The 20,109-nt window shown below is 32.6% G+C and overlaps 5 protein-coding genes across 6 annotated transcripts in view; 3 read left to right on the top strand and 2 right to left on the bottom strand.

Annotated features, from left to right (window-relative positions):
• The window catches only part of LOC105949440 (uncharacterized), a 97,964-nt gene that overhangs the window by 12,025 nt on the left and 65,830 nt on the right, over positions 1-20,109 (top strand). The window lies entirely within an intron of this gene.
• Positions 37-3,015, bottom strand: LOC105949366 (serine carboxypeptidase-like 45). The gene is made up of 10 exons (XM_012972666.2): positions 2,664-3,015; positions 2,481-2,582; positions 2,285-2,380; positions 1,656-1,748; positions 1,489-1,559; positions 1,102-1,383; positions 871-995; positions 630-722; positions 411-528; positions 37-320 (listed from the first exon to the last, which is right to left on the bottom strand). Exons 1-10 carry the CDS (start codon positions 2,911-2,913, stop codon positions 132-134), a joined length of 1,419 nt encoding a protein of 472 aa, XP_012828120.2. The 5' UTR covers positions 2,914-3,015; the 3' UTR covers positions 37-131.
• Positions 5,309-5,757, top strand: LOC148767752 (mitotic-spindle organizing protein 1A-like). The gene has a single exon (XM_088823986.1). It carries the CDS (start codon positions 5,415-5,417, stop codon positions 5,634-5,636), a length of 222 nt encoding a protein of 73 aa, XP_088680112.1. The 5' UTR covers positions 5,309-5,414; the 3' UTR covers positions 5,637-5,757.
• On the top strand, positions 8,928-12,754 carry LOC105949411 (putative mediator of RNA polymerase II transcription subunit 26b). The gene is made up of 9 exons (XM_012972716.2): positions 8,928-10,360; positions 10,501-10,569; positions 10,664-10,746; positions 11,005-11,057; positions 11,158-11,276; positions 11,387-11,414; positions 11,559-11,854; positions 11,937-12,027; positions 12,347-12,754. The coding sequence occupies exons 1-9, from the start codon at positions 9,857-9,859 to the stop codon at positions 12,469-12,471; spliced, it is 1,368 nt and encodes a 455-aa protein (XP_012828170.2). The 5' UTR covers positions 8,928-9,856; the 3' UTR covers positions 12,472-12,754.
• Positions 18,223-19,780, bottom strand: LOC105949355 (SsrA-binding protein). The gene is made up of 2 exons (XM_012972654.2): positions 19,599-19,780; positions 18,223-18,640 (listed from the first exon to the last, which is right to left on the bottom strand). The coding sequence occupies exons 1-2, from the start codon at positions 19,693-19,695 to the stop codon at positions 18,519-18,521; spliced, it is 219 nt and encodes a 72-aa protein (XP_012828108.1). The 5' UTR covers positions 19,696-19,780; the 3' UTR covers positions 18,223-18,518.

Genomic DNA, 20,109 nt, shown 5'->3' with positions numbered 1-20,109 from the left:
TTTGCTAATTATTAATTTTTTTTGGTGAAGAAGAGCTTGTGTTGACTCAATAACTCATTAAATTACAAATCATTGTGTGCATATAAGCACAATTCAATTGCGAAGAACATAATTTATCGTGTAATCACGGATTAAAAAAGCCTAATGAGCGAATCTTTTTGCTTTGTGACGCCATTGGCTCGTGGTAGAGGCTTCCCTTCAACAAACGAACTGAATAAAACGAGCGATCTCTCTGGTTGAGAAAACGGGGCTTCGTGTGAAGCCCCTCTTATGGTTGCGAACGATAGATATTCGTTATAAACTTGTGTCCATCCGGCAACCTGCAAAAAATCAATTCAATTAGTTTTTATTTTATCTTTTTTCACAAAAAAAAAAAAAAAAAAATCATACATAATTATTAAAATTGTGACCTGTTTTCCTTCAAACCAAGCATGGTAACCCACTGTTGTATTCAATCCTAGGTCTTTCGCTAAACCGTTGACCAGTGTTCGAGTTCCGGTAAGTGGCAGAACTGAATCTTGATCACCACTGTACAATATTTCTTTGCATTAACACATAAGTTGTACGAAATTGAAGAAATTTATCGATTTTTATTTATTTATTTGAGGTAAATAATTGTGAGAATTCACCTGTAAACTAATACCCGAATGCCGGATTTAACGAGTGAACCAAGAATGCCGATGGTCGGTATCTCTAGATTTTGCATGTCGTAACGTAGAATCCTGTAAATGAAGCAAAACGCATGTCCGATTAGATATTTTATCTTGTCGGGTTTTACCTTAACATTAACGACGGATTAATAAAGTAATAAAAATAAGATAAAAAGCCATAAAAAGGTAATTTTCTGCAAATCGAAGGACGAAAACTTACTCGCTGCAAATGCTCCAACTCTTAACTCCGATAAGACGAGCGTGTAGCGCCTTCCTCACATCTTCTCTATTCAAATACACAATCGTTTCGTCCTCAACGCATACATTTATTTTCCGTTCCTCTTGCTACCATTGTGTAAAAAGACCAAAATGGACATCGACATTACAAAAACCAACCAAAAATAGTATTAAAGAAAACCCCGTAAAAAAATCGGAAATTTTGAGCACTCACCAATTGATTTAAAACCTCAGATTGAAGTTCAACGGAAGACAAACAAACATCGAGAGTGACGTCATAGCTATCCACGAATCTACTCATCTCCGACGAAACTTGCCTTATCACACCTGAGCAAACCGGTGTCAGAAATCCGGTGGCGGCTTGTCTTCTTATTTGAGAGTAATTGCAAGCGAAAGTGAATTGATTATACGTGGAATCGGATATTAGTCCGTGAGACCATAAAAACTCGGCCCTCGAGTTGAAATCCGTGTTGAATTCCAGAAGTGGATTTCCAATCTAATAATACATAAAAATAAAAAATATATATTTAATAATAAAAAAAAAAAAATAGGAACAAGATTATTACATTTGAATTTGAGGGGTTTTTTTTTTTTAACTTACTGCAATGCCTTTGAGATTGAGCTTTGATTTGGATTTGATTATAAGGTTAGCTAGTTGTGGAACATAATGCCCTGTTAAAAAATTAAAAAGAAGCAAGAATTAATTAATTTTCAGTAATTAAATATATAATAAATTCATTACAGAGATGAAACAATTTACATACATACCACCATAACTTTCTCCTGTGATGTAAAACTCTCTGCCTTTGAATTGTGGGAATTTTTTCAACCAGTTCTCGAGGAAAATAAGGTTGTCTCTAGCTAAAGAAAATGAAACAACACACAAACATTTTTATGTTATTCTTTTATATATATATAAATGTTATGTCACATAGTTATAGGTAAATTACAGCCATCCCCCTAAGGAAAGGTTAAATTACGAAAAAATCCTTCATGGTTGGGTATTTACAACCACCCCTCAACTCTGAATCTTCTTACACGTTCATCCTTATGGTGTCAAATTCAACAGAATCTTCAAGATTCTGTGGGAATCTTCTCTAGTTTGTACTCGTTTTGTGCAGTTTCTGATACACCATAATCTAAAGTCAAAAGCACATCTCATGATCATCTCGTTTCAAAATGTGGAGCTCGAACGGGAATAAACACGTACAAACTGGAAAATATTCCACATAATGTAGAAAAATCCACTAATTTTGACACCATATAAATGGACATGTAAGAAGATTCCTCGTTGAGGGATGGTTATAATTATCCAAACACAAGGGTCTTTTCGTAATTTAACCTTATCTCAAGGGGTTGGCCGTAATTTACGCTAAAATTGTTATCTTATTACTAACCTGTGATGACGTCATCGACAGATTGGTAGAAAGATTTATTAGCAGAGTAGGAGAAACCAACTCCGGCAGGTGATTCCAAGTACAACATGTTCGCCACTGTAATAATAATAATAATAATAATAATAATTTAAATCAAAATTAATCACGCTAATTACATTTTAAGACACTAATCAAAGATTAGGGGTAATTAAATAACCTTTATTCCAACTGTAGTTATTTTTAACCAACACATTCCCACTGGGTTGAAACGGTCCATGCTCCCCGAACGCCCCAGCTCCAATTGATGAACAACCAGGCCCTTCAAATTAAATACAATTAAATTAATTATAAAAAAGAAAAAACGCAGAACACACACTAGATTGGCTTGAAAATACCGTACCTCCATTCAACCAGAGAACAAGAGGCTTGGAAGCAGGGTCGGTTTCAGCTTCGACAAAGTAGTAAAAATACGATCTTTGCTGGTGTTCGTCAATGGCGATGTAGCCTGAGTATTGATTGAAATCGGCATTTGGCTGACCTGGCAAACTCGATATTTTGTCGGATTCGAAGTGGGGTTTCGCTGCGGATATTGTTATTACAATTGCACAGGTTATTACACAGATTGACGACGACCATAGCTTAGCTGCCATGGCGGAACTGTGTGTTTTCTGTGTGTGTGTGCGTGTGTGTGTTTGTGTGTGTTATAGAAATTAAAGGAGATAAGTCATTGTCTACTATGTCTTTTTAATCTTACTTTAATTTTCACCAACTAAATAAATTTATTGTTTAACAATTTCAAGATTTAAATTATGAGAGGGTAAATTACGAAAATATCCCTAAACTTAGGTTAAATAACGAAAAACACCCCACCTATCTGTGATAACCAAAATTCCCTCTGATTAACTGTTGATTGAGTTTTTTTAACATAAAACGTGTGCAGTGTATTATACCTTCTGTTAAATATGTGAAAAATAAAAGAAAATATCTGAAATTGTGTAATGTCACACTGTAAGGGGTTAGTGTAAGACGGAAACGAATTTCAGGGGGTTTTTGGTAATTACGAATAGGTGGGGTTGTTTTTTGTTATTTTGCCTAAGTTCATGGGGGGGTTTGGTAATTTACCCAATCATGAATTGCTTTTTTGTCTGATTAATGGGTTTTTTTAAACTAAATGAATAAATAAATAAAAATGTGGGGTTAAATATGGTAATGGGATTTTGTATTTGAGTACAAGTGACTAAGTGAGTGAAGTAGTGGGCACAAGGCTGTGAAGTTGCTTTGAACTTTCTTGGCACGTGCCGACGTGCGTGCGTGCTGGATTCGAATTTTGAAAATTTTAGTGGCTATGGAAATTATTGAAAATGATGAGAGGGATTATTAATTAATAATTAATAAATTCATGACGAAAGAGACATATTTGTGGTCACATGATGTACAAGATGGTGATATAAGTTAATTTCATTTAGGGTAAATTACAAACATCCATGAGCTATGATCAAATTACGAAAACTCCTCTTTTGTTTGGGTAATTACAACCATCCATGCACTATAAATCTTCTTACACGTCCACCCTTGCGGTTTCAAATCTAGTGAAATCTTCTACATTATATAAAATATTCTCAATTTTGGACCCATTGTATCTCATTCGAGCTTCACATTTTGAAGCTAGATAATCATAAGATGTGTTTTTTGACTTGTATATATCAGATTGTGGTGCATCACAAATTGTATTTTTGAACAACTAAAGAATATTCCATAGAATCTAGATGATTATGTTGAATTTGACACCATAAAGGTGGAGATGTAAGAAGATTCATAATTGAGAGGTAGATGTACTTATCCAAATAGGAGGGGGTTTTCGTAATTTAACCATCCCTCAGATGTGGTTGTAATTTACTCTTTCATAAATAATAAACCAATTCTTCCTTGTCAGCAATGATGTCAGCAGTTCTGTATAATGTTTCCCCTTTTTTTCTAATCCAAATTTCCAATATTTGAATATATATTACACTACATGTGTAAATCAATGATTGGATAGAACTTAATACAATTGGATTTTGCAAAATAGAAAAACTAATCCCAATTTGATGTGGCCTAGAGGGCGGTCCCTAGATAAAGATATGAGATGGGCCTAGAATAGAAGAAGCCCAAAAAAGAAGCCCAAATATCCCGAGAAACCTGCGAAAAAATAGTATTCAGAAAAGACTTTTCGTCGTTAGAACTCCAATGGTTAAGTCACTATGAATCGTGTAGAAATAATACACCAATATTTTCAATTTATGTAACGAGAATAAGGTGTATTTTTCGTACCAGTTATGTCCATTGCTTCTCAATGTTGTATTTATACCTGCTTTAGGATTAGGGTGGTGGGCTCCCCTTTGTCTCTAGTTATACTCACACATGGGTGTGATTAGATTATTCTGATATGCATGTCTGCTGAAGCCGTGTTGTCCTGTTCTTTACGAGCTGGGTCAGTTCAAATGGGGACTCAGGGTGGGTTCCCGGATGTTATCATTGCCTTTTAATGTTAAGTGGGTGTTTCGGTCCATGTTGCATTGCATTGCAGGCTTTCAGTCTATCTTTAGTCACATCCGTCACCTATGGCTACCTTACATGGCCTAGCGGCTGGCTTAGTGGGCTGCGGATGAGTGGGTTCATGTTTATTAGTAGGATTTTGTTGTTTAAGGTTTTTGAGGCAATCCAACCCGTATCACATTTATGTTCGTAATTTTTCTTACAGAAATCGGAAACGAAATTTCAAAACTCAAAAAGAAAAAAACACTAGATTCAAAATCGATTTTTTTTTTTTCTGACCGAAACCCACGGGCTTTGAAAATATTATTTTAGTATTCATCTGCAATACAAAATATATAGTAAAATCGATATTATAAATGTAAATTTTGAAATTTTCAGAAATTGATAAATCGCATATTAATTCATAAAATGATTAATTGGGCCTACTAGCACATCTCTCGCTATTTAGCCCAATGTAATAATTTGTGGGCCTGTAATTTAATTGGGCCTAATTCGCCCAATTAAAGATTGTATACAAAATTTTGAACTTTTTCGTCTTTGTACTTCGAATTTCAAATCTCCGCATCTCCATTGCTCCGCCGCAGCGCCGCCAGTTTAGCTCCATCCTCCGTACAAAATGGATCGGGACACCGCACGAACCGCACGGGATTCACTGGACCTGGCGTTTCACATGTCGAACATTCTAGAAACCGGCCTCGATCGCCACACGCTCTCGATTCTCGTCGCACTCTGCGAAATGGGGATAAATCCGGAATCATTGGCCGCCGTGGTGAAGGAGCTCCGCCGCGAATGGCCGCCTTCTTCTTCCGCCGCGGAAACTGTTGCAATTCCTCCGTAATTCGGTAATTTTGATGAATTGTGTTGTAGGGTATGAAATTTGTGTGGAAATTTGTCTGTTATTTCGTGTTAATTGATTAATCTAATACTTTATTACTAATAATTAATTATTAATTATTAAATTGGTTTTCTGACTGTCTTCTTCATTAATTTACCAAACAATTAAGTATTCGTTAAACTAATCACCCTATATTATCATGAATTTAATTTCGATTTGTAAATTTATTTATTTAAAAAAATAAAAAATCTATAGGCTTGTCCTTGACTTTTAAATAATCAGCGTTAAATTGAATGTGGCAAATTGGGCAGCGGTCTTGACCTTTGAATTTTGAGTCTTTGACCAAATTCCCAACACATTTTTTAATTTTTTGACAGATATTTGTGATGTTTGAATAGTTCACGGCAAAACTTTAATTTGACTAATTACATTTTCTCACACTACATAATTAATTACCGAAAAATATAAATTGTGAAAAATGATTTGACAATTGATGCCGTTATATCATAACGTGTCAAATAACGAAATATTTAATTATTCAGTAAAACTGCATCCAACGGAAAAAAACAAAATTAATTTAGTAAAAAACCCACATTGAAATTAATAATTCGGTTCAGTAAATACTAAATGCTGCAAATTTTCAAAGTATCGAAATTTTCGATTGGTTCGATACGGTAGTAGCGAACAAACACCTACCTCTAGATATATATATGTTTTAACACATTTGTTCGTGTTAAAAAGTGAAAAACAACTATAGGGTAATTTATATATTTATTTAGGAAACTATAGGGTATTTGACTATTTGTTAATGCAATACAACTAGAGAAGGAAGAATATTAAATAAAATGCTATTAAAAATGACAATAGTAGAAGATAAGATGTGGGGTGATGAGTCATCCATTTGGCTGTGCTTTTTTTGTAGGACAAGCGTATTTCAATAAGACACGTCCTACATACAATATTCTTTTTCTTTTTTTTTTTTTGATTACTTGCAAAATGTTTCATTATTTTGTGGCCAATAGCAATTGACCAAATCCAATTTCATTTTATTAATAAAACTAAATTAGACTTTGTTATAGTTGTGAAATATTCCAAAATTAAATTTCTATTTTATTCTATTTTATTGCAAAAGTTGGTGATCATTGTGAGCAAATTATGAAATAAATGATTGATTCGAATTTTTCTTTCTTTTTTTTGGCAATTCGTTGAAAAGGATTTAATAATTTCAAACGAGTTTCAATCGGACAGACACATAACAAATTCGCTAAAGTTCATTTTTATTCAAACTCGAGCAACACTAATCATTTATTTTAGCAACCAAATATATAACAAGTTGAGCTCAAACAACTTTTAGATTTGATTCGTTAAATCAACAAATTGAGCTCAAACAACTTTTACCGATCAATCTCTTAATAAACACATGTATAATAATAATAATAATAATTATAATAATAATAATAATAATAATAATAATAATAATAATAATAATAATAATACCATTTTATGATGAACTATACTAGGCAAATTAATCCACATTAATTCAATTAAGATCCTGTTTGGTTAAGCTTATTTCTTATTTTCAAACATCGTATAAAATTCTACATTGATAAGATGTTTTAGAAGCTATAAGCTAAGCCAAACATGCATAATTAACTTGCATAATTAAAATTTTGATTTTTTGAGTCTCCAATCTAACTTGCATAATTAACTTAAACAAAGAAAATTAAAGTTTTCCTACCAAAATAAAAAAAATAATAAAGTCAAACCATTGCCTTTTAAAATCAAATTATAAACTTACTTTACCAAATTTGATCCTCCTATTTATGCTATTCATTTGGACTTGCCATGATAAATTTACCACAAAATATCATAATTACCCCCCACCAAACTCCACTATCTTTGCAATACACACTAAAATATTCTCATAATGACTTCCATTGATTTCAATATAACAATTATATAAAAATATTTCATAACATGGGATTTAATTAATTGCAGCAAAGTGATGGCAATACACACTTAATTTTGGATAAGCTTAAAGTTTAAATCAATATATTAATGAAAATCAATATTTAATGAAGATTGCAAATTTTTGATTGCATGGTAATCAATTCACTCACTATATTTCAAACTTTATAATCAATTTAATGTTCCATTTAATTTAGTAAGTGTTCAAACCTTTCTCATACACCTATAATTATGAGAAAGAAAAATCTTGAACCACATTCACATTTTTATCATTATAATAATAAAAATTCTTATTTTTTAATTAAAAAAATAAAAATAATCGGTATGAAATAGCACACAATAAAAAATATTAATATAGCCAAAAGTATATTAAAATTATGGTGGAAAATACAATTAATAATATAAAAGAAAAAAAGGAGGGATAAAAACTAAAAAGGGACCACATAATGTGGGTCCCGATGCTTGTAATGGGCATCTTTTGTCGGAATTCCTATTTCAACGTCGCGTGAAGCTGACGCGCTGAGTCACAAAATCGGGTCGCCGAGTATTTCGAAAAGCTCATTTAATAGCGCCCACCCAAACCGGTGACCGCCAACTTGTCTGTACGTAACAGGCGCGTCGCTTTAACAACAAAACACACACACACACACTCATATGAGACGATAACACGTGAATTTCGAGTCTCAATAACATGCCTAAAAAGTCTTGTACACACCCCCTTCTCAACAAACCCAATCCACCCATTTTTCAAATTCCACTATTATTTAAATAAACAACAACAAATTTAATAGAATTGACAAACTAAAAAATATATAAATAGTTGTAATAAAATTCCAATTTAATCATTCTTGCATTAGCCATGAATTCAAGTGTAGATTAATTTGGTGCATTCACTTGATTGTTTGTACAATATTATCTATGTTCAGCACTGCAACGACACATAAACGATAACATTACAGCCAAGTTACGATATTCAAAAAAATGTCATACATTTTGCGCCGCCATTATATTTTTCGATAATTACTTTATTGATTTCTACTCATTTAACTAGCGGCGCAATTACTTCAGTTTAGATTCTCCCTTATCTTGTCGTAAAACGTATTTTATACACTACAAGCTTATTTGAATAAACGTGCTAGCCGCGTGCCAAATGTCATCACCGTTCGTTAACATAATTTCATTTTATTTTCGAATATAATACCCAAATAATCTCAAAATATAGAAATTAAACTATTAAACAATACTCAAGATCACATTCCTTTTTACTATTTTTAGTTCCAAAAAAAAAGGATTCAACAAAATCTAAAGATTTCTTGATTGAAAAAAGGGGAGAGGGGTAAAATAATCAAATCCAACCACTAATAAGCAGCCAACAACAATACAAAATCTTGTTTCTCTCTCCTCACTTTCTCTCTCTACTTTCTCTCTCCTCTTTTTCTCTCTCTGTGAGTAAAAGTAATGCAAAAACCGGGAATGGGATTTTGTTATTAAATGAAAAACGGCTTATTGTAAGCAACAAACAGAGAGTTGAACCTTCTCTGAACCCGTTTCTTTGTGTTGATCACCTGCCCCAATTTTTTTATTTTCCTGGATTTCAATCTTTAATTAATTAATCGGAGTAAAATAATAAATAAATCCGAATAAAGAAAATTAAATTAATTTAATTCCCCTCCCCTTCATCTTCCTCCCTACCAACATCCTCTGTATTGTTATATTCTAGAGAGAGAAACCAAAACCAGAGAGAGAGAGAGATAGAGAGACAGAGAAAATCTCTCATTTACCTTTTTTGACATATTCTTCTCTGAATTTCCGTCAATTGCCTCATCCATAAACCTTTTTTTTTTAATTAAAAAAAAAAGAAATTTGCTAAATTTCTCCATTGATTTTCTGTGGATTGTATCGTAAAACCCAGTTCAGATTTCGTTTTTCTTTTTTTAGCGATTACTCTGAATAAAGGTTTATCGGAATAGATTACAATTTTTTTTTTTAATTTAAATCCAGAAAATCTGGTTCAACTCCATCGGCTGTTCACTGTTGTATTCTTATCTGCTCATCTGAAAAAAGAAAAAAAGATAATTGTTTCTCTCTCTTCTTTATCAGCCCAATTAAAAAAAATTAAATTGGGTTCAAAACTGATAGAAGATAGAGAAACCGAACTTTTTTTTTTTTTGTTTTCGCCAATCAATCAAGATCAAAACACTCGATTTCCTGATCTGGGCGAATTCAATTGAATCGAGTTTGTTCATCAATTGACGATGGCGAACGCTTCCGTAGCGAGTCTGGATAAATGGAGGGAGTATTTCCGGAGTGCGAATTCGAACATCTTCGGAATAATCGAGCATGCAATAATGGTCGCCGCCTCCGATTGCCCCTACGACTTCAAATTGAAGAGGGATCGAATCGCCGAGATGCTGTTCGCCTGCAAAATGACCAAGTGTTTCGGCTGCGACAGAATCGAATTGGCCGTGCCAAACGGCGTCGTTTTGGAGAAGAGCGAGGATGATAAGTACAACAAGAGCGGCGCCGATGCCGGTGGGAGTAAAGACACAAAGGAGAGCAAGGTGAACAGCAGCACTAGAGAAGGAGAAGATGATGATGACGTGGATGATGACGTGGACGGCCGAGAAATGAATGTGAACCATGTTAGTAACTACAGCTATGGCGATGCTGAAGCTTTGACCGATGAGATTGAAGAGGAGTCTCAGTTGTTTGGTGAGGTTTTGAGGATCAAAGAAATCGTCGACAATTACGAAGACGAGGTTTATTTATTACTATTCTTTTGATTAGTGTTTTGATTAATTTGGATTAGAAAAAAGTTTGCGATTCGTTTACTTGATGATGGTGTTTGTTTTCGTCGTCTGGTTTTGATTGTTGCGTTGTTTATTATCTGTTACGGCAGTCTGATTCGACGTTGTTCGAGTCGCTGAGGAGGCTTCAGCTTATGCCCTTTTCTGTCGAAACGCTCAAGGTTCGACTTTCGAGATTTCGAATTAGTGCTGTCTTTGTCGGATGTTTCGATTATGATCGTTGTTGCTTATTTTGTGTCTTTTCGTTTTGATCAGGCGACAGAAATTGGGAAATCTGTTAACGGTTTGCGTAGGCATGGATTGAAGGATATTCGGGATCTTGCTAGGAGATTAATCGAGTATGGATTCTCGTCTACGAGCTTTTTTTGTTGCATTTTATTTTTTGTCGGTTAAAAAAAGTGAAGAATTCTATGTTAAACGTGTCGCGTGGTAATTTGATGGCATTTGATTAGCATTAAAAATCCCTTTTCTTGTTTAGTTCGCCATTTTCATACGAAGATCGATTGATTGATGATAATTCGTCGAGGATTTTTTAAACTAGAAAAAATCTCGTCGCTTTATATGTCGAGCTTATCGGTTTGAATTCTGAAATGCAGGGATTGGAAAGTGATGGTTGATTCTTGGGTTAATGCTACAGCAGCCATTGCAGGTAGTTCGTCTCGATAAAAGTCCTTACAAAAATACGTATTCTTGAAATTGCTTTCTACGGTGTCTCGAGCGAGAAATTTTAACACATTTTATTTGTGCAGCAATTGCGACGGAATCGGTGAAAACATCTACGGTTGAAGAAGAGGAAGAAGGGCTTCCATCTCCGCCACTTGACGAAGGAGCTTTCTTTGCTACTCCTTCTTCAATGGAGCTTTCACAGGTACAATCATATCGCATCGCATCCCGTTTTTTTTTTTCTGATTTTTTTTCAAGACTGATTTTTTTTTTCGGTTTTTTTTTGTTTCTAAATTGGGATGCGGTGAATTTCAGTTCTTTGACGGAATGGATGAAGATGGAAGTGAGTTTCTCCTCTTTATATTGGGCTTTTGTTTGCTAATCGGTTCTTTAGTCGAATTTCCCCACTAAAGAAAAAACGAAAAGAAAAACGAGCGTTGCAATAATTGTTTTTTCTTATTTGGGGAGATGTACATTTTGTTTACAGATCCTCAAAACAATGGGGAATTGAACAAGAACCGAGGAAGCGGCAGAAACCCTAATCTCGTCAAAACCGACGCCCGTAGATCGAGTCTTGACGAGAGAAAGGAAAGGAAAATCGTCGAAGAGAGGAAGGCTCCGGAAGCAATGTTGAAAAGACAACAATGCCCTCCTCCTTCTAGAACAAATAGGCCTCCTCCGAGCAGCGAATCGGGCCCCGGTAGACCGAAGCCCGCTGCTATTAAACCACAGGCTAATAATAACGGCGCAATTCAAAGGAAACCGATGCCTACACAACAGGAGGTCAATATCGTAATTTGAGCTTGCTTTACTTTACTTGTCTAGTTTTTATTTATTTATTTAATTATTATTTTTTGCGTTGCAGAAGTTGAATTCTAACAACGAGCCTTCGGTTCGGATGAAATTAGAGGCTGCTAAAAGGAAACTGCAGGAGCGGTATCAAGAAGCTGAAAACGGTTAGTTTTTGGCCGTAGCTTTTGAAATTCGGATAAATTCAATTTTTTTTTTTTGAGTAAATAAATTCAAATTTCTAATATAGTATGTTATTTAAGGCCTCGTTTGGTTTGCAAGATAAGCCATGATTAATTAATTAGTCAATCTCGACGTACTTCATTTGGTTAGTCTAATAACTTTCAAGATTGCCCGAGTTATTATCTTAGATCATTGTGAAAATTATTTGTGTAATCCGATTCTGATCTTGGCTAATCCTATCTTGACAACCAAACGAGGCGTATTATTTGTGTATTTATTTTTTATTATTTTGTGGTGAAACAGCGAAAAAGCAAAGAACAATACAAGTAGTGGAATTGCGCGATCTACCGAAGCAGAATTTTGGACAGAGGAATCAGCATATGAGGCCGGCCAATCAAAATAGGAACCGACCAAATGTGCGTCGATAGAATTTGTAATTATTGAATATAATAATAAATATATAATTCCGAAATAATACTCGGAAAAGTTTAATTTTCACCTTCGTCGGTGAAAGAAATGTTAGCTAACTGGTTAGACCCCGTTTATTTAGTCGACAAAAAACTGTTTAAAGAATCGGAGAATTTCGAAGCATGAGAGATATATATATAGACATTTTGCCCTAATTCTTTTGAATTATGGGATGTAACATTAGACTTTGTAGTTGGAACATTTTATATACATTTTCAGGAAATAAAATTAAATTTATTTGAACTATCATTAATTTTTTTTTCCAGCTTAATAGTGAGGAAGTTTGAAACTTTAATTGAATTGAATGGAGATTAAAAAAATAAATCACTATTGTCATATTTTTGCAGGGAGTCAACCAAATTCAACATTAACTAACAAGCAATAAATTAATACAGTTTGTAAATTAAAAAAAGAAAACTGATATACAAAATAAATTTTAAAGTCAACTATCATATGTTTAATTTTATATGCATAGTGATTTCTGTAATGGAATTGGAGTAAGTTTGACATTTTGTTAAAGTCCAACGTGGTATTACTTGCACCACATTAATAATCATAAAATGGACGGTATTGTTTTTTTTTTTTTTTTTTTTTAATAATTATTTCATTGAATATTAAATACAAGTATATTCCCCTATTTTATTATCATATATATAATCGAACAATATGTCAGAAAAAAGCTGGTGCTCGAATAAGTATCAAAACCTATAGCTAGATAACAAAGAATTTTTTGTTTGGCGGTGGAGATTCATCTATTCAAGAAATTACCACAAATATTGTTGAAAATGTTCGGCTTTTTTGCAGACGTAATCACGTAGTATTGATTTACACATAATAATATACGTATTTATTTGTATGCGTGCTCAGTGGACAGTTATTTGTATATATTAATAATGCAGGGTCACCCGGTGTAATTCGGAGTATAGTAACGTTGGATATTTGTATAAAAAAGAGAAGAAATTTTACAAAATAATTAGACATACCTAAATCTCACTTATTTTCTATAATATAAAAAAAAAATAATACAAAATCCAACATACTGCACTAGTGTAGGGTCCACCAAGCTCAACCCCTCTACTAAAGTCAACGCGTAAAATTGACCAGTTCTGGTCGTATCTAAGCTGCACACGTTTTATATACATTAATTTTTGCTTTTTTATTAAAAAGAGAAAAAGAAAAAGAAAAAAGAAAAAATTATTTCTACAGAATTGAATTTTGCCTTTTGAGTTGGGCCCTTATATTCATTCTTCTACTTGTCCTTTTAATAAAGGCCTACTTCTTTTGACTCTCCTTATTTCACCCCTTTGTTCTACAATCTTGTCAGAGTTCCTTTTCTACAAAATTATTAATTTCACTTCATATTATTATTATTATTATTATTATTATTATTATTATTATTATTATTATTATTATTATTATTATTAAATAATCTCACTTAACTTGCCCCACTAAAGAACCCTACTTCATATTTGTTCTATGTATGTAGTCTTACTTACATGTGATACTCATCTATAGATATACAGTAGAACCTCGATAAATTAATACCCGATAAATTAATAACCTCGCTTAAATAATAAATTTTCCCGGTCCCGACTCGGGGACAACGTGCTAAATTAATAATTCGCTAAATTTATAAGATAATACACATTCGGAAATTTTAAGAAGCCCCATATAATATATAAATTAATAATGCATAAAAATAATTCTTAAATTACAAGGTAAAATACATATTTTATAGATCTATGAAGGTCTAATGCAATGTAATTTAATTGTCGCTTGTTTCTTGTTGAAGTTCACATTACCATCAATCTCGTCCCTCACTTTTCTTAACATGGTTAGAACTTTCGGTATAATTTTTTCATAACTTAGCATAAAATGGTTTTATACCATTGCTGCATTAAGAGCTTCCGTTTGTGAAACGGACTCTATAATGCATTGAACTAATGGTACAATGAATAATATACACGTAAAAAAAATTAAAAAAAATGCATTTATTGAAAATAATAATAAAAGTAATTTCATAAATTAATAAGTTATTAATTAATGTATAAATTAATAATTATTAATTTATCGATAAGTTAATATTTCGCTAAATTAATGAAATTTTGATGGTCCCAACTGTATTAATTTATAGAGGTTTAACTGTATCAGGAAATCTTTATAAATTAATACACTTTGTAGTAACAAAATTCTATAAATATAGAAAAATATTAAATTATCAAACTACTACTGATTGATTATATGTGTACCGAATTGGGAACGAAGAAATATTATTTAAGCAAGATTTTTTGTTTAACGACTGAAATTATAATATAATATTATATTTCTTTATTATATCATTGATGAGAAATTATGATTAGGGACGAATTTGAGTGTATTCAGATTAGTAAGTATACCATATATTATCTTAATTAAAATAAAAAATAAAATAAAAATTTTATTTTACAAAGAAAAAGTAAGTAGTGGAACCTAAAAATATTTTCTAGCAATATTTAGCTAATTATATATTTCACCAATTATAAAAAAAATATTAGAATTATTGCTATTAAGCTTTTAAAATTTATTATTTAAATTTATCAATTTATAACCAATAACAGCTTTGTATTAAATCCACACACAGTCAACCCACCCACATGGGTTTCTGCGTGTGTGTGTTTTAAGTCAAGATAGCAAAGCTAAAATTCTCTCTTTAAAAAAATTAATTTAAATAAAAGCAATGCTAAAATAACAAAGCGTTGAGCAATCTTCCGTCACCCCAAGTTCCCACCTTTGTTGTCTTCCATTATGAATTAGTAATTAATTCATTCATCATCTTCAAATAAATAACTTTGATACGTAAATCTTACGTTATTGATTGTAACGGCCTAACGGGCAATGTCATAATCTAAAATTAATATACACAAAAATGTGATCGATTCAATTAAACAAGTCCAGCATGATTACTCAAGTTAAAATAGACTCAAGTTAATGTGTCAAGTTCAAGAAAATTCACAATATATACATGATATACCTAAATGGGCCGGCCCAATGGGCCCTCAAATTTATCTATTAATTAGGCCCACTACACGAAAGCCCAAATACCTTCAAAGTAAGGCTTGGGCCCAACAAAGTAAGCCCAACTCAATAACCGATGTATAAATAAGTGTTTTACTCATTTGTAAAGGTACGTTCTGATAATTGACAATTCACCTCGAGTTTTATTCTCTCTACTCTCTCTACTATCCGGACATCTGACTTGAGCGTCGGAGGGGTTTCCGCCGGATCAACCCCCGGCTTAGTTCACGTGTGCTCATTTTGTAGGGACCTCAGGAACATCGAGTTGACTAGCTACTGATCAGCTTTGCTCTCCCTGCTCGTTTTCTATACTACCCTAGGTGAGCTATATTTTAGCATCATCAATACCGTATAAATATCTAATAACTGTCGCAATCTCAAGGTATGCAACTCATGTCTCGATTTCCTATTCTCTAGTTACTCGAAATTGATCTAAGCATCGATAGATTTTTTGTTTCAAACTCCCTAATAGTTGTATGAGCATGTTAGTTAAATGTCTTTTTCTTCTTTGAAATTTCTCAAAGAACTCTGTTTACATATGTAGCAAGATTTATGGTATTTCATGGAGAGTGAATGTTCGACTTGAGGCCCAAATGGTTTGTTATAACCGGGCCAAGCCCACTTCTCCTTGGCATCCCATTTTCTTGGAACCCAATCACCTCTTAAGCTCAGGTTCGTTTATAGTCTGTCTCTCTCATTGCTGCGCCACGGCTTTTCTTCTCCTGTATTCTGTTCCGATCTTTCATCTTCTCCTCTTTGGACGAGGACATAATCCGGAGGACTGAGTCGTTCGTCGAGTCAAAGCCATTAGACTCGTTGGGTTATTCGGTTTGCATTTCATTTATTTTCTTTTCTATTTGAAAGTATAGAATTAGTATGTGTCATTAACACCTTCTTCATATGATTTATTTTTGGTATATTAATTGTATTTGCTATTGGTGTGTACCATTAGTAGTTCGACACGTACTCAACAATGAATAGTGTAGATGCATTCAAACAAAACATCGATTTTATTTCTTGTTCTTCTTACATACTTGATCTTGCTACCTAAAATATATTTTATTTAAAAAAAAAATAAAAAAAAAAAATCATATTGACATTAAAATTGAATGGGCCAAAATTGAGCCATTCCTTGATCCAATCCAGGACCAAAACCAAATTGCAGGCCCAATAAATAAATATTCTGAACATAATCCACGTGGTAAATAGGGAGGTGTTAACCCTCGCAGCATATTCAATGCTTCGAATCGTTACTTTGTTGGCTATATATACTGTTGTTAATGGGAGATATAACGGTAACAACGCACTGTTTTCAAATTCAAGCCACTTTTTGTATTTAATGTTCGTCCTCTTTTAGTAGATTGAATATTTATGAGTTAAATATTGGGTTGATGAGTGATTGAGAGTTTTCTTGTTGACTCTACATGTATTGGTGAGTCAATTCAGTAGTGATCAAATGAGGGTATGTATAGGATTTTCTGAGTCTCGATGAATGTTTTGTGCTCGAAACTTGTTTGTACTGTTTATATTTGTATATTTCGAGCAAATCTAGATTGTGTGTAGGTGGACAAAAAAAAAATCCCTCTTGTTTGGGTATTACAACTACCTCCTTTTTTTAAATATTAATATTTGACGCAAAACGGAAGTACAGTAAAGAATTAATTTACACGAATTAATCCTATAGAACAAAATAACATTCGGAATCCACCGTAAACTCTGGAATCCACTAGAAAAATAGAGAAAACTCTAAATATTTTATTAAAATTCGAAATTCTTCTTAAAATAAAGTCCTAAGCCAGCTATTTATAATAAAAGACTGAAAACTCTAATTAAACTAAGAAAATACTAAAAATTACCAAAAACAGCAAAAACGAGTTAGCAAAAACAAGTTAGCAAAAACGAACTTTTAGGAGTCTAAACGACGTTCGATTGCTGAAATTTGTCGTGATTCATGAGCTTTGCTCATGAGTTTTGTTCCTTGCGCCGTTTCACTTGAGATAGAGTTCGTTTCGTAGTCAAATACAATTTGAGTTCGTAGAAAACCCTTATTTTTTCATAATTTCTTTCGATATTTCCACCAATGCCCATTAATAACTCTTCTCCGAATTGAATATTTATTGTGCAATTCGAATCCAATTTGACGTTCCTTATCAATATTTTTATATAAACTTATGTAATTCGGTTATTTATCGAACCAAATCATATATTCATTTCGGTAAACGGTATGAAATGTTGGCGTACCGAATTTTAGTTAGTTTTACCGATTTAGCATTCCTAAATTTACCTCTGGAGGGGTATTTTCGTAATACAACTACATAATTGAGAAAGGTGACTATAATTTCCCAAACAGGAGGGGGTTTCGTAATTCAACCATAACCCAAGGGTGGCCGTAATTTGTCCTTAAATATTAACAACTCCATGTGTTGGTAAAATGTTTATTTCAAAGTGAGTAGCCAACATTTTGTTATACACCTCAACCCAAAGATGCTACAAAGTACAATCTCTCAAGAATTCGTTCAAACTCGACAAAATCACCGATCAATCAAAATCAAGCTCAAACAAAACAAAACCTTACAAGCTCGATAAAAATTCAAACAAACTTGAACTTATTTGTTAATTTCTCAGACAATTCTTAACAAACACACACACACACACAATTGACACAAAAATGGGACTCATTTCCATAATACCAAAGGATTAGAGACATTAAAAATGTCATCATACATAATCTCAATATTACATAAAACAAAATATAAAATAAACTCACAAATCTCACCATGATTTCTCATAATTTTTATCACAGGGATTCCACCAAACTTGTCTTTGGGCTTCTGATTAATTTATCCAGCCACATAGACAAGAATATTCTGATTCTGATTCTTTTTTTTTTTTTTTTTTTTTTTGTGAATGCAAATATTTACAAAAAAAAAAGTATTAATTAGAAAAATAAAAACTAATTAATAATGCAGTTTCTTGGCTTGGACTTGTCCAAAATAGACCACATGACCTGGACATCTTCATATCCACATGCCATCACTTCTCCCTGCAATGCCATTATTCGATCCTCTTGCTCTTCTGCAATCAATCCCAACCGCACATTTATTTACGATATTTTAGATATTTACATACATAGACTCGTAAATAATATTAAAAAACAATTGTAATAAATATTCATTCGATTTTAATTTTTAATTTTTTTTATTTTTTTGATTCTATATTTTAGTGCATATGGTGGGTGATTTGAGTTTTTTTTTTTTTAAATTGGAAAAATGAAAGAAAGAAATGTATCGTGTTTTCTGCATAATCAAATCCTTCAATCCAAATGTACGTGAGAACCGAAGTAGGTTGTATTTTGACGAAACAAAAATAAAAAGATATTGACTGCTATAATAACTCAAATTGTGAAAAAAATGCATTCTCCATCCCTTTAAGTTTGCAATGATTTCACATTCGGCCCTCCATGTTCATAAGAAAACACATTTGGTCCCTCATGTTTCAAAAATTAAACAATTTTTGTCATTTTCGTTAATTTTTTGTTAAAACTAACCGAATCAACTGTGTGTCCATCACTTCCTTAATTGACGGACTAATGTTAAACTGACGAAAAAGACCAAAAATATTAAATTATTAAAACATAAAGGGACCAAAATATGTTATTTTTGGAACATGGAGGATGAAATGCAAAATTACAAATGCAAATTCGAAGGATGAAAACTGTAATATTTTTCAACTATATGTAACTCCCAAGATCTATTTTTCCAGGACATATGCTATATACATACATACATACATATATGTATATATACACACACACAATGAATCAAGTTTTATGCAGATCTGAAATCTTGAAAACTAAACATCAAACACTTCTAGACACATACATACATCTAGAAATCCAACAGCATTTAATAGCTAAGCTAGAACAATATAATAAAAATATTTTCTTGAAAAAAAAATTGGATTTAAAAAAAAAAAAAAAAAAAAAAAAAAAAAAAAAGAGTACGGTAAGAGAAAGAAAGAAAAGGTACGGTACCTTGTTGGGATTTCTTGTCTCTGTGGGGGTTGTTTGGGTTGAAGAAAGTACGAGCTTTTCTGAATGGAGAAGTGATTGTTCTAACCCAAGAAGCCATTTTTTTTTTCCTTATTCTTTTGTCTTTCTCTCAATACCTCGTTTTTATAGACAACCTTTTTGTATTGCTATAATCCACTGTCAAACTTTTTATGTAACTTTGTAGTAAAAGGACATGTTTTGAGGTATTTTACAAACGACCCCCCTTAGGTATTACTATATTACAAATATCCCCCATTTTTTTTGTTACTGATATTTTTTGTTATATATCCTCTCAGTTTTGTTGTCGTCTATAGATTCACCCTTGTACGTGAATGATGCACGCTTTCGACTTTAAGTCTATACACAATTATAAATGAGCGTAACTATATGGCTCTTTATTTTCGAGAGGATGAGGATCTTTTAGATAAATGTAAATTGTATTATTTTTCAGATGATTTGTAAATACAGTTAACTCTCTATAAATTAATACAGT

The sequence above is a fragment of the Erythranthe guttata genome, chromosome 10 (assembly GCF_056151865.1).
Source record: "Erythranthe guttata isolate IM_541 chromosome 10, IM_541, whole genome shotgun sequence".
Classification (NCBI taxonomy): Eukaryota; Viridiplantae; Streptophyta; class Magnoliopsida; order Lamiales; family Phrymaceae; genus Erythranthe; species Erythranthe guttata.
The sequence above is the reverse complement of the archived record's forward strand: the minus strand, read 5'-3'. Positions and strand labels throughout refer to the sequence as shown.